The sequence below is a fragment of the Zootoca vivipara genome, chromosome 3 (genome assembly GCF_965207765.1).
Source record: "Zootoca vivipara chromosome 3, rZooViv2.hap1.1, whole genome shotgun sequence".
NCBI lineage: Eukaryota > Metazoa > Chordata > Lepidosauria > Squamata > Lacertidae > Zootoca > Zootoca vivipara.
In genome coordinates this window covers 23,650,105-23,663,871 of record NC_142586.1, presented here as the reverse complement: position 1 = coordinate 23,663,871, position 13,767 = coordinate 23,650,105, and the positions used below count along the sequence as shown (strand labels likewise).

At 41.2% G+C, this 13,767-nt stretch overlaps 1 protein-coding gene across 3 annotated transcripts in view; it reads left to right on the top strand.

The window, feature by feature from the left end:
* The window catches only part of PXDN (peroxidasin), a 79,903-nt gene extending 68,657 nt beyond the window's left edge, over positions 1-11,246 (top strand). For 2 of the 3 annotated variants that reach the window (XM_035109922.3, XM_035109923.3), the window contains 4 exons: positions 386-503; positions 3,834-3,966; positions 5,336-5,449; positions 6,402-11,246. In XM_035109922.3, coding sequence (XP_034965813.1) covers positions 386-503; positions 3,834-3,966; positions 5,336-5,449; positions 6,402-6,527 — 491 coding nt within the window. In that variant the 3' untranslated portion in view covers positions 6,528-11,246. Of the gene's footprint in view, positions 1-385; positions 504-3,833; positions 3,967-5,335; positions 5,450-6,401 lie in introns of those variants that run through there. The other variant, XR_004692271.3, reaches the window with a different exon arrangement.
* The last annotated feature ends 2,521 nt before the right edge of the window (positions 11,247-13,767 follow it).

Genomic DNA, 13,767 nt, shown 5'->3' with positions numbered 1-13,767 from the left:
TCTCAGCCAGCAAATCTACTGTAGGAAAGCTTTCCACAACCCTAATGCGCAGCTATGAGTTCCCATACTATTCACCACCCCGTCTTCCCATCTCTTAAGGGGTAAAGTATATAGCACCTGCAAACAGCTGCCTACCTCCGCCTCTAATGTATAATCAAACTACCTGTAGATATTTAATTTCACCATGAGTGAAGTTTCTCTCTGTGTATGTCTCTCACAGAGGTACCTGATACTTCACTAAAAGATTTTGGGGAAGAGGTTATTTTGAGCTTTTCCATACAGTTTTCCAAGCCAAAAAAGCCACTTACAGTTTACTGGGCACAATACATGTCTTTAAAATCCGAAAACTTGTTCATAAACCCCATAACATTCTGTTTAATTTCAGACTGTAGAACTAGAGGACAATTCAATGCATTCTCTTACCACTTTCGAGGAAGACGTTCTCTTGATTTCAGTTTCCGTGAAGACAAGCCATCAAAGCACATGAAAATGTCAAAAACAAGGTAAAGGTTTTATTTATTTTTTAAAATTACAATATATAAACATGCATGTTATTACTGAGGCACAGAAGTCTTTGGACACCTCCCAAACATTCAGCTGCAAGTCTATTTACTTTTGTCCTTCAGCACATGAATTTTAGGAATGTGGCCCTATCTTATCAGCTAGGAGGTCGTATGTCTTACTCATTTCCAAAAGTTGCATTCCTGTTATTTCAAGTGCTTCGTAATTAAATAGCTTTAGAAAGAACTCTTTCTTGGCTACTGCATCACAAGCAATCATTCAGATTTGTTTTATCTTACATAGGAAAAAGAATTTGGGGCAAATACATGGTTATTCAGATTGCCTTGTGTGATCCAAAATGCTGTCATTTTTTGTGCTGTTGTATTTTTAATGGGTGGCTATCCTTCCTGAGATTCATGCACTGAGTGCCAGGCTATCATTCAAAATCATTTTGATAAGACCAAGTGGATTGTGAATCATACAACAAAGGTGTATTATTATCTCCAGTGCTGTTTAATATCTTCAAGAAGCCATTAGGAGCGGTCATTAGGTGTTTTAGGCCTAGGTACCATCAGTATGCTGATGACACTCGGCTCTAGTTATCCATAGCATCTTACGAGGGAGATATCTGGGGAAGCCATAAACATGTCAGAATATCATGTTAGGAACAGAATTATTGGATTCTTTAAATAATACAATCCCAGTTCTAAAGCGAATAACACTTATTTTTAAAGAATCTTGTATGTCCTACTAATGTAAAGGTAAAGGGACCCCTGACCATTAGGTCCAGTCGCGGATGTCTCGGGTTGCGGCACTCATCTCGCTTTACTGGCCAAGGGAGCCGGCGTACAGCTTCCGGGTCATGTGGCCAGCATGACTAAGCCGCTTCTGGCAAACCAGAGCAGTGCACAGAAACGCCGTTTACCTTCCCGCCGGAGCGGTACCTATTTATCTACTTGCACTTTGACGTGCTTTCGAACTGCTAGGTTGGCAGGAGCAGGGACCGAACAACAGGAGCTCACCCCATCACAGGGATTCGAACCTCCGACCTTTCTGATTGGCAAGCCCTAGGCTCTGTGGCTTAACCCACAGCGCCCCCTGTACTTACTAATGTACAGGGCTTTTAATCATAAATATCCTGAACAGCTTTGCTAATCCAAGTGTACTTTTGTCCACCTAGGATGATAATGGGCCTTCCTAGGACTATGACATCATGCCTTCAGTCCATAGTCAAAGTAATTTATGAGTTGCATCAACAATACTCCTAAATTACCTTTTGTCCTTTCCTTCTCTCCTCCTGGTTTTTTTCCCTGAGCAGGAGGATGCAAGCATGATGTAAATATCTTAGGAAGTTGAAGTGTATGGTTCCTGTCATTTTGGCTATGGTTGCATGGTAGGTGGGAGAGATGCTTAAAAATATGTGTAGTACACACTGTAACAGTCTCAGATTTGTAAAATAGTCTGTTGCTTGCAAAACCTGTAATGGGATACAATGCTTGGAAATTAGCCAGTACAAATGTTTGCTAGTGTTGTTTCATAGTTTATAGTTTAAACTATTGTCCAGGATAATCACCAAGTCTTTAATCTTCCATTTGTTTATGAGTCACCCTTTTAACACATGCTTATTTCCAGTGAGAGGCATTTTTTTTTTAAAAAAATGCAAAGGTAAGAAAAATGGGGGGGGGACTGTGCATGTTTCAGCACTATGAAACAACAATAAACAAGGGTTATTATAATGCACTTCTTAACATCTAATAAAAATACTATTAAATCAGGCACCCCCAAACTGCGGCCCCCCAGATGTTTTGGCCTACAACTCCCATGACCCCTAGCTAACAAGACCAGTGGTCAGGGATGATGGGAATTGTAGTCCAAAACATCTGGAGGGCCGAAGTTTGGGGATACCTGTATTAAATAATTGACACTTTTATTAACTAAAACAGGGAAGACCAAGAATGCACCAAAAAAACAACCAACCCTGGTTTTTGCCATTTAAATGCTACTGTTTTATATACTTCCATCAGCTGCAAAGAGATGGAAAGAGTTCAAGTTCTTAGTTGTATTGATTATTATTTTTAGAAGCAAATATGCATCTGCACATTAGAAATTCCTGCTCGGCTGTTTCCAGGATACACTGTTCTGTGAGTGGGAATATAAAATTATACTTAAATATCCATATATCTTCTAAATAATAACAGGTTCATTAATCTGTATTTTAATATTTTGTTGGAAGCCACCCAGAGTGGCTGGGGGAACCTGGCCAGATGGGCGGGGTATAAATAATAATAATAATAATATATTATTATTATTATTATTATTATTATTATTATTATTATTATTATTTACACCTTAATGATGTAACATCTTTCCATGGTGAAGTGTAAAGACATGGTGAGTAATGCTTACTTGGCTGAAACAACTGGTCGACCTTTTCAGACTGTTTCAAGCCTATGCTCTTCTTCTCCAACCCTCCTACAATACAAAGGGGTCAGTTTTTAGCATACAAGTACAATGGGGATGTTAGGCCTGAACCCCACACTGTGCTGTTTTCCCCTTCAGCGCCGATCTCTCCTGCTTTCATTAAGTGTTGCTTAAGTTTTCTTCATAAGTAAAACTGAGATTCTGTTGGAAGAGGAAAAAGTAATTCTGCTATGTAGGTCACATTTTATTCACTGGAGAATAATAATGCATGTGTTCACTTGTTGCTGTATACTTTTAAATCTGCATTCTCTTCCCTGATCTTGGCTGGCTTTCTCATCCTTATCTCAAGTAACATGGGGGAGAGAGAGGATTAAAGCAATTTATTAGAGGGGGGGGGAAGCTGCTAGCCGTACTGATTTTTTTGGACTGTATTACTGGCTTTTATTTTAAGTCTGCAGAATGTAAAGCTCAATAAAGGGAACACCTGCCAATCAGCATATTCTCCCCCCCCCCTGCATGCGGTAAAGTTTATGCCAAGTTTCACAACATGAAAGAATTCTGTTACAGCAGCAACACCTATTTCAAAAAACATCTTGAGGAGAAAGCAGTTGCCATCTGGTCTTCACTATGTGGAGTCTAAGAACTTTTAAATGACTATATCAACTCTGCATCTCATTCAGCACCGAAGAGTCACCATTGGAAATTATTACCGTTGTGGAAAGTTCCCAATTTTTTTCTGCCATTGCTAGATCCTCCATTGTGTGTTTGCAAGGGATTGAAACACCTAAGCCTAATTTGTACAGCATAAGCATACTCGTAAACTAACCTTCTTTATAGAAACGTATACATTTCAAAAAAGAAATGGGTTGCCCCTCCTGCTTAATATACTGCTTAACTTTTTGTCGTTGCAGTTCTGCGAGGGAGAATAAATTTTCTAACCTTACCATCTCATCCTTCGACGTGCGCAAGAAAGCACCCGTCATGAATGACTTCAAAGAATTTGTTGGTGACATGCAAAAAACTATCACAGACCTCAGAAAACAGGTGAACATAAAAAAGGCTATTCAGATAATATTAGACTGTGTGGTACAGAAAGTGTTTCAGCAGTAGAATCCCCATACATGTCTGATCAGAAATAAGTCTCATGAGTCCAGTGGGCTTACACCCAGGTAAGTGGGTGGAGAGTCACTGTCTTAAGCTTCCTGCTCATCGTATAAAAGAGTGCATGTAATGGGTTGAAACAGTTTCCCGCCGCTGGTTTAAAGGCCCTTCCACTCATTGAAGGAATCCTTGTGGCAGTGGAAGCATTCTTAAAATCCATTTGCATAGTTGTGTGTGTGTGTGTGTGTGTGTGTGTGTGTGTGTGTGAGTGAGAGAGAGAGAGAGAGAGAGAGAGAGAGAGAGAGAGAGAGAGAGAGAGAAGGAACACTTGTGCATTAAGACTAGCACTTGTAGCTGAGATACAGAGAAGTGCAAATAGAGAGAGAGGAGGATTCCCACACGGCTATTGTGAGAGTGGGGGAGAACTATGATGTTGCCTTGAGCGCCTCATAATGAAAGCTGGATATACATACAATAAATATGTAACTTCATTGTGCTCAACACTGGACATCTCAAATCCATCTCTTGGCTTCCATCGCTTGAAGTGAGTAGGACTATTAGCACACATCCTCGATCACACACACATGCCCTTTCATGTGTGAATACATGCAATCAACAAGCAGCAAATCTTGGGCCTAACAAAATTGATGAACTTGACCTGGTAATACCAGGTTTTTAAAATATCATAGTCATTTACACCTCTTACTGCCCCCCTTGCCTCTTAGAGGCCCCCCCCTTAGGTAACCCCACTGCCCTCCAGGAGGCAGTACCACCCACTTTGAATGAATAAATTGATTTATTACGGTCACAAACCAGAAATACAGTGGTACCTCGACTTACGAAGGCGATCTGTTCTGCGGTGCTCTTAGTAAGTCGAATCCTTCGGTTGTCGAAGCGTCTGTTTTGTGCATGTGCGAAGCGCGATTTTGCGCTTCTGCACAGCCGCAGAATGCGCACACGGTGAAAAGACTTCCGGGTTTGCCAACTTCGTAAGTCAAAACCTTCGGAAGTTGAGGCATTCGGATGTCGAGGTACCACTGTACCCACTTTTGGAAACTACCAGACTTCTGCTTGACCCCATTCCCTCCAGTAGCAGAACTTTTTGACAGTCAAATGAAATGTGACATTGAATGCATCCTTCAGCCTCAACAACCAGCCAGGAACCCTATTGGATTGCATCTCTCAGTAAAAACAAACAAGATACAATTTGAGTACTTGAGTGTTTCTGTGTTTTACTGGCTTGCATACAAAAGGTAATGGGAACGCTTTTAGTATACAGATAGCTAAACAAGGATTTCCTGCTTTTCTTCAGATAAAGAAACTTGAATCACGGCTCAGTAGAACTGAATGCACTGACGAAAAGGGTAAATCTTATTCCAGTAATGAAACCTGGAAAAAAGACCCGTGCACCACATGCGAATGCAAAGTGAGTAATCAGAATATTCATTTTCATAGTTTTAACATGGCGTCTCCACACTTACGTAGACATGGGGCATATTCCCAAGTAAGCACGAATAGGGTTGCAACGTCATACTGATGTTGCAGTGTGCTCAATTGTAAATAAAGGTAACTGCCGTTGCAATTTTTGCACTTGCAAACTGAAGAAGTGATTTGTGCATGCAGGAGTGAATCATGAATACAGCTGGAACTCTGATTGCTGTTTTGGCCTCAACAGATTTCACTGCCAGGAAGACATGCTTCTGTTCACTCAGTCTACTGGCTTGTCTTCTTACCAAACGAGCTACTGCCAGAACAGTATGGAAATGGGCACAGAAATTGGCTTCCTAAGAATCCCAGCTTTGTTTTATTTTGAAGAGCCAGCCCTTATTTCTTACAGCTGTAAAATGTTTTGAGCGATGCCTGCTAATGTTTCAGAAACCAAAGGCATGGTTGAAATTTGCTAGTGTGGTGTGGGTGGGTGTGTATGGCCTGGCTAGAGGGGTCCTGTTTCCTACCCCTTCCCAAAACTAGTGAAATCTAGTAATGCAGATTACTGAATAAACAGTGCAGAAGAAAATTCCTCAAATTTCTTCCAATTCAACTAAAATTACACAATTCATACAATTCAAACTCTTGAAGATTTTTCAGGATAAGCTAGCTATTATCTCTGTCCATTGGACTGAAGAGAGTCTCATACCATACATCGAAGTGTGGTTTAGGGACAATAAATTTAAACAGGGCTGACATTAATAACCATTAGATTAAGTGTGGGTTCTGTGGTAGAAAACTGATCAAATTAGTGATCTTCCCTGGGTTTCTGGTTAGTAGCTCATGGCATAATGCCAGTTGTGGGGGGATATTTGCTGAATAATGTCACTGACTATTGAACACTTTATTAGGATGTGTGCTTAGCTGTTGCTATAATTTCCCTAACACAGGTTGGCCAGATAACCTGTTACGTGGAATCGTGTCCACCGAACGACTGTGCAACACCTGTGAAGCTTAAAGGAGTTTGCTGTCCTGTCTGCTTAAAACAAACTGTTAGCAAGGAGAATAAGCTCTAAGCCTGCTTTGCAATGGTCACAATACAAGTCATATGGATATCTGCTGATGGCAAAATACAGGTAACATTAGGCATAAAACCACAACAGGACGCTTGCAGGACAGCATTCAAATGATGGTGTAACAATGTAAGAAAATGTATTATTTTACATGCTTGCCCACTGAAAAACCACAGTGTAAAAGTATTGAAAGGGAATACACAAGACAGGACAGGACAATCTTCTCAGGTTCAACAAACTGAAAACTTGGTGCTACTTTTTAAAGGCTCCTTTGTCAAGTGGTTTTGAGTCTTATTAGACTGGCTTTTATTTCTTCATACACTGGCGAAAGGAAGTCAGGAGCCATTTATTAGGATGAAGAGGGCCACAGCTTTTGTTTTTAAAATACTGTCTGGCCCAGTGTTGATAGTCTAGCTTGCCTTCTATCAAATACCTTGATGGAGCTAGTTTAAGGTCTTTCTGAGACCCATAGTCTACTTATTTAGCCACTCACATCATGTCTTTACAGCATTCACTCAGTATTTACTCAATATTCTGTGGCAGTGCCAATTCTAAAGGATGGTGAGTGTGGAGAACACAAATTTTGCTGCGGTTTTCTCCCACACCTCTTTGCAGTATTAATAATCTGTCCTATCCACTGTCCACAGTTGCCCTTCTTTATTTCTCTGTACAATACCTAGATGATTAGAAATCATAGGCATAAAATATGTGTTCAGCCTTGCACTGTGTAACGTAATTCAAAAGTCAGTGTACTCGTGAAAGAAAAAGCACTGCTGTAAGACAACAGCAATAACAACAACAAAAAGGCTGCTCTGACTACTGCACAATGAGCTAAACCTGAGCTAGGACTTACCTGATTTTTCTGCACCCTTCTGGCCTCATTTGCAATGTTTGCCCTTGAGAAAATATTGTTTGGATTGGACCATAGAGGGCTGTTTCTACTACTTATCTAATCTAATAGACGGGATAAAATGCCCTACGCCCTCCAGCACTGCAAACCAAAGGACACTGAAGCAGCACAGTAATAGCAAATCCTCTTATCAGAGCTTAATTTCTAGGGGTGGGGAAATACATTCTAGAACTCAGATTTCCAAAAGTACCATCATCCCATCTGGAACCCTGTCTCCCTTAGTGCTTGGGATATTTTTTTCTAGAAAAAGAGGTGCCAGAACTCACCATGAACTCACCTTGTTCTCTTAAAATGGCACCCACCTGAGAGGTGCTGGAACTTGAGTTCCAGCTGGGGGGGGGAAGCCCTGCATATAGAGATTATCTGTATAGTAGTTACTCAGTGGTAACATTTCCACCTGTTCAAGATTCCTTTCCCCTGGCATACTTCATATATCCTCTGCTGCTGCTTGAATGGATGCAAGGACTGAACTTTGGTGAGCTCTAACAGATATAATTCTCTCTAATTTCTGATGCTAGGACGCAAATGTTGTAGCTTATATTGTGAAAATGGCACCGCACATGAGAGGGAGAGAGAGAGAGATTAGCTGGCTTGGAGGATTCCCAAGGTTTGGAGACATACACAAATATTAAGAGGAAATCCCTGAAATTGGGATGTGAGGCAAAGACGTGCCCAATGAGGTCTGTGCATTGCTCACTTGCCACAGAATACTAAATTCCTGTTGTAGTAGGAGAAAAATCATGTGCAAGAGGAAATAAAATGGGAATTTTGTAAGGGGGGGGGGCATGTCTAACTGACAGAAGAGTGAACAGAAGCCCTCCATGCTGCAACCTTTTGTTTTTAATATGATGTCCTCTAATTTTGCAGTCATTTTGCTCTTAAAAAAGCATAGCTGAATGGGCATCCCTTCCCCCCACCCAAAGAATCAGACCTATGTCAGATTCGCTCTCGATTTAGGTTCTGCATTGTGCCTGAAGCTGCCACATGTCTTCTTCCCAGGGAGACTCCTTTCCCTTTTAACAGCTGCCTATCAATGAGTTTGGATTATCTTGGAATCAAGGTGCAAGGATTGTGAAAGCTTCATCCGTCATATTTCTGCCTCTTTGTGTGGTGGTTAAAAAGTGTATCGTTCCCCAGCATCTTATTTCTCAAGGGTACAGTCTACACATCCTCTTATATCCTCTAGTATGGTATTCCATGGTATTGTCATGGAATGTGAAAGTAAAAACAAAGCTGTGTGAATAGAAAAGGGCAGGCCCATTTAAACTAGAGGGGTGGAGATATTATAATGAAACAGAGTTTAGTGAAGAGCACTAAATGACACCTACTGAATTGTTCTAAAAACTTGCTCCTGTAGATGTGTTCCTAAGCCGTACTGTGATTTGTGGAAAACCCATCCAATAGAAGGCTTACCGAATAGGGATTAGCTATTCCTTTACCAACTTTATTTTAAAAATATGGTTTCATTTAAGGTTTTTTTCATAATGCATAGTGCCTGTTTCCCCACTCCCATAGCCCTTGTGACAAAATCATGTTAATGATTACCTTTTTTGTGAATCTGTGTGCCCAGTTAAGAGGTAAAACAAAAGCACTGTCAAATGTATGTCTACATTAACTCGCCATTGTTTACCTTTGTATTTTCAACTTTGCCTCTTTATAACCAACATGTCTGGGACCCAGGTGGCGCTGTGGTTAAACCACTGAGCCTAGGGCTTGCTGATCAGAAGGTCGGTGGTTCGAATCCCTGCGACGGGGTGAGCTCCCGTTGCTCGGTCCCAGCTCCTGCCAACCTAGCAGTTCGAAAGCACGTCAAAATGCAAGTAGATAAATAGGAACCGCTCCAGCGGGAAGGTAAACGGCGTTTCCATGTGCTGCTCTGGTTTGCCAGAAGCGGCTTTGTCATGCTGGCCACATGACCTGGAAGCTATACGCCGGCTCCCTCGGTCAATAATGCGAGATGAGTGCGCAACCCCAGAGTCGGTCACGACTGGACCTAATGGTCAGGGGTCCCTTTACCTTTATTATTACATACAGTGAAGGAAAACTCTCACACCTCATTTGACAGACATGTTTGGCTTCTTAAATGGTGCTTATCCAGAAAACAAATCTTAATTCCCTGGAATATAGCAGTGTTCTTCAAGTCCTGACTCTCTGACTCTCTCTGCTAACTAATGCTAGTCACTTATTGCCAAGTTAAATCATTAGGATTTAAGGATCAGGGACTAAAAAAGCAATGCCATAACAAAAAGGAGGAGAGGAGGCAAATACAGGAACCTTTTCAACTTGCTTAATAATTTTGTTTGATAACACAGTAGTGCATCAAATAAAGGTAGTCTAATAATATTATGGTACATCAGCTCCCTTGCATAAATCATTCGCTATCTATCATATTGTGCATCACCAAATTAGCCAAGAAACCTGTTTGGTGGAGACAGCAACTGTGGTGGTGTTAAGCAAAATGTGTCAGGAGTGCATACAACATCATGATTGCAATCCTAAATACACTTACAGAGCAATCCTAACCAGACCAGGGACAATAGGAGCCTGAGGGCCAAAGCCCTGCCAGCTCCTACCAGCCAGGATGGAAAGCTGAAGATGGGGTTTTTTAAAAACATTTTTTGCTGTTCCACTGCCAAGGCTGGAATAGCCGAGGAGCTTAAAACTAGGCTGCTGAGGGTTCTGCAGGCTTTGGATCCCAAAGATTCAAAGCTTCTGGCACCTTGCTTTGAAATTCCCTGTTTCAGGACTTATTGGCAGCATACCAACCTCTACTACAAATGGACATACACACATTAGTGGACAGAGCGCTGCACTCTATCCTAAACCACTAACGGGGTTGGGATGGGATGGCAGTCTAAGAAGACTCCATGAAACACAGTGGGACTTACTTCTGAGTAAACATGCACAAGATTGCACTGTGAGGCAATTTCATACACAAATATTTGGCTTTTTGCCATTACAGCAAAATACCTATTTTTATGTGTTATATTTAAATTTGGGGTTAAATTCTTAAGGTCTTTCAGTGCTCGAAAATATTTTGTTTTATTGAAAATCCAGATGCCAACTGTGCTTTCCAAGCTGCTATCTAAAATTCCTACAAACTTGGACAGATTTCGAAACAAGGGCTATAACTATAACAAGCATATTGGTGACTAGTGGAAGTTTTTAAATGTTACCAATCACCCTTAATTTTTAATGCTGTATTGTTTTAAAAGAGGGGAGGGGAAAAAAACCTGTTCAGGTATTTTAGGTTGTAATGCTATAACCACATACCTGAGAGTCAGCCCCATTAAATTCAAGGGGTCCTACTTCTGTATACAATTGTAGTGTCAGCCACTTTAGTATTTCCATGTATTCATTAACCAAATATACCTCTGTTTTCCCTTGTTAAATAAAGCAGATATCTAATCAGTATTTGCTAAATTAGTATGTAAAATTATACAGATTCCAGCATTTATTACCACTACACCTCTGGTGGTAAACTGGATTAGGAAATAGGTCTCATTCTAATTTTTTTATTTTTTAAAAAATTCAAACATTGTACAAATGAATATGTTTCTCTTTTTCTTTTTACATTTTCTGCTGATAAAAGCTATGTAACATTTTAAGACAGTGGCCAATGGCCGAATGATCATTTTTCTCAGTATTTCTTCAGTTGCAATTGTTCCATATTTATTTACTTTTTTTAAAAAAAACTCCTACCAAAAGTGAAGTCTTAGTTATTTTTATTGTACTAAATAAATCTACCAAAGAATTGTTTGCACTGTTATGAATGCTTCTCAGTTACAATAAACAGGTCACATTTTTCTTAAGAGTCATGGGTAATTATTTAAATGAATCCGCTTGCATGTCAGTTTGTCAGTGCACGACAAAGGTGTGCCCTGTTGACATAGGGCAATATCACTAATTACAGGTAACCAGGCACACATTTTCCAATTGGGCAGTTGAGTTAATGGCATTCTTGTCTGGCTTCAACAGTGCACAGACATGAACAAGGCTTCAGGGGCATCTAGATCATGTGGAAATTGAACTCTTCACTTGGTAAGGTTGCCATATTTCAAAAAGTAAAGCCTAGGGCACCCCAATGCAAAAAAAAACCCACAAAAACCCCACAACATTTTTTGATTGACTTGCTGAAGATACAGGACAAAGCACCACCATTCAGAAATTCACCCCAGACATCAATTCCACCTTTGAAATCCTGGTAATGTAGGGACATATGGCAGCCCTAACTTTGAAGGCTTCTTCACCAGCTCTCTACTTCTAAGCCCCTTTCAGTATTACTTAGATTGTATTATGAGAGGCTAACTTCATATTGAGGGATGAATCAGATGTTCTCTGGGCACCATCCCAGAGTTTTGATCCTGTGCTTCACACCAAGAACTATCAAGGTACAGCTTGTACTCCGGAAACATACCAGCTTTGTTCTTTGTAATTCTGTAAACTTTCAACTTTCACAGATGTGGATATCTTTTGGTATGGTAATAGACCAGAACCCCCATTGTCAACATTTCAGCTATGTTTTCCAGACTTAGTTTCCTCTTGCTAATATCATGTTCATATAAATATTACACAGGATAATTCCTAATTATTCATAAACTATGGTTACCCATACTTCTTACCTAGACAGGTTTAAGAGTCTTTTAAACAGCCCAAGACACCATGGATTTCACCCAAGAAACAAACTCAGAACATGTGAAAGGATGTGTAGCATACCAAAAAGACATTCTTTCATCTCATATTTTCCATTTCGTGGTTTGGGCCTGCACACTAGATACTGGTTATCTGTGATGTATTATTCCCATGGAAACATTCTCCAAACCTCTTAATCAGTTTAGATACGAGTATTGTTCCCGCCATACCAACGCAATCACATTGCCTAAAACATACACTGCAGACAGAGCTGGGATGTCCTTCAGGGATTTTGCCCTCTAAAACATATTTCTGGGTGTCTCATTCAGAGATTACTACTATACCAGTGATGGGGAACCCGTGACCCTGCAGGTGTGCTTGGATTCCGGGTCCCTTCAGACCCAGCCAGTATGGCCATGGGTCAGGAATGATGGGAGTTGTGGCCCTCCAAATGTTGTTGGACTACAAGTTCCCTATACCTGGCATATATGTAAAGCAGAGGAGGGCAACCTTACGCTTGGGGGTTTTTTTTTGCAAATGCAGGAATTTCCTGAGAAACAACTCCTTCTCTGGTCACCAATCTCCAGAGTCTATACCCCTCACTGACCCTGCTCCATGTCATCCTCAAGCACTATTTCATGCCTGGCGTGTGTCCTTGGGCTGTGATATTTCATCTTGTTTGTTTGAATAGGCAATGGAGAGATTTGGCCCATTGGACAAAGGTAAGTGCCACATCCAGTGCTCCACCCACTTCTGCCACCGGATTCCATCTACCATTAGCGTGTAGTCCTTAGAAGGTTGTCCAGGACGGAATGCTGCCCCCGGGCTGATTCCCCATCCCTAATGTAAAGCAATGTCATTAATCCCCACTTTTGGCACTTCCTATATGCTGGTGGTTCAAATCCCTGTGACGGGGTGAGCTCCCGTTGCTCGGTCCCAGCTCCTGCCAACCTAGCAGTTCGAAAGCACATCAAAGTGCAAGTAGAAAAATAGGGACCGCTGCAGCGGGAAGGTAAACGGCGTTTCCGTGTGCTGCTCTGGTTCGCCAGAAGCTGCTTTGTCATGCTGGCCACATGACCTGGAAGCTGTATGCCGGCTCCCTCGAACAATAATGCGAGATGAGCGCCACAACCCCAGAGTCGTTCGCGACTGGACCTAATGGTCAGGGGTCCCTTTGCCTATATGCCCCTTGAGCTATTTTATATGTGCATGTAACAGTTGGCCAGAAAAATATTCGCCTATTTGGGGGGTGAGGTGCTTTTAGGTCAGCTCCTAGAAAAGCAATTGCTGAATTAAAAACAACAACAACACTGAGGAGAATAAACAAAGTTGCATATCTTAGATTAGCAGACAGTTTAAATAACCTAAACAGAGAAAACAGATGCACTCTGTTAAGAGCCGAGAGGAGGAGGAACAGGAAATAGAAGAGGCTTTAAAAGGCTGCTCTGGAAGGGGTGAGAAAACCTGGAGGAAACAGCAGGAGAAACAAACTCTTGAGAAAATCCTGGCTTTTGTGGAAAGAGAAAACAATCATCCTTGGGAAATTACCACTGCTCTTTAGCCATTGGACTTCTAGAAGAAAAGCTCATCAGTTATCACCATTATGGCTGACCTTGAAGACAAAATGAACAACTCTGGCTCAGAGCATGCTGAATTTACCCCACTTCAGTCAAACACGTAGATCTGACCTGATACATCCCC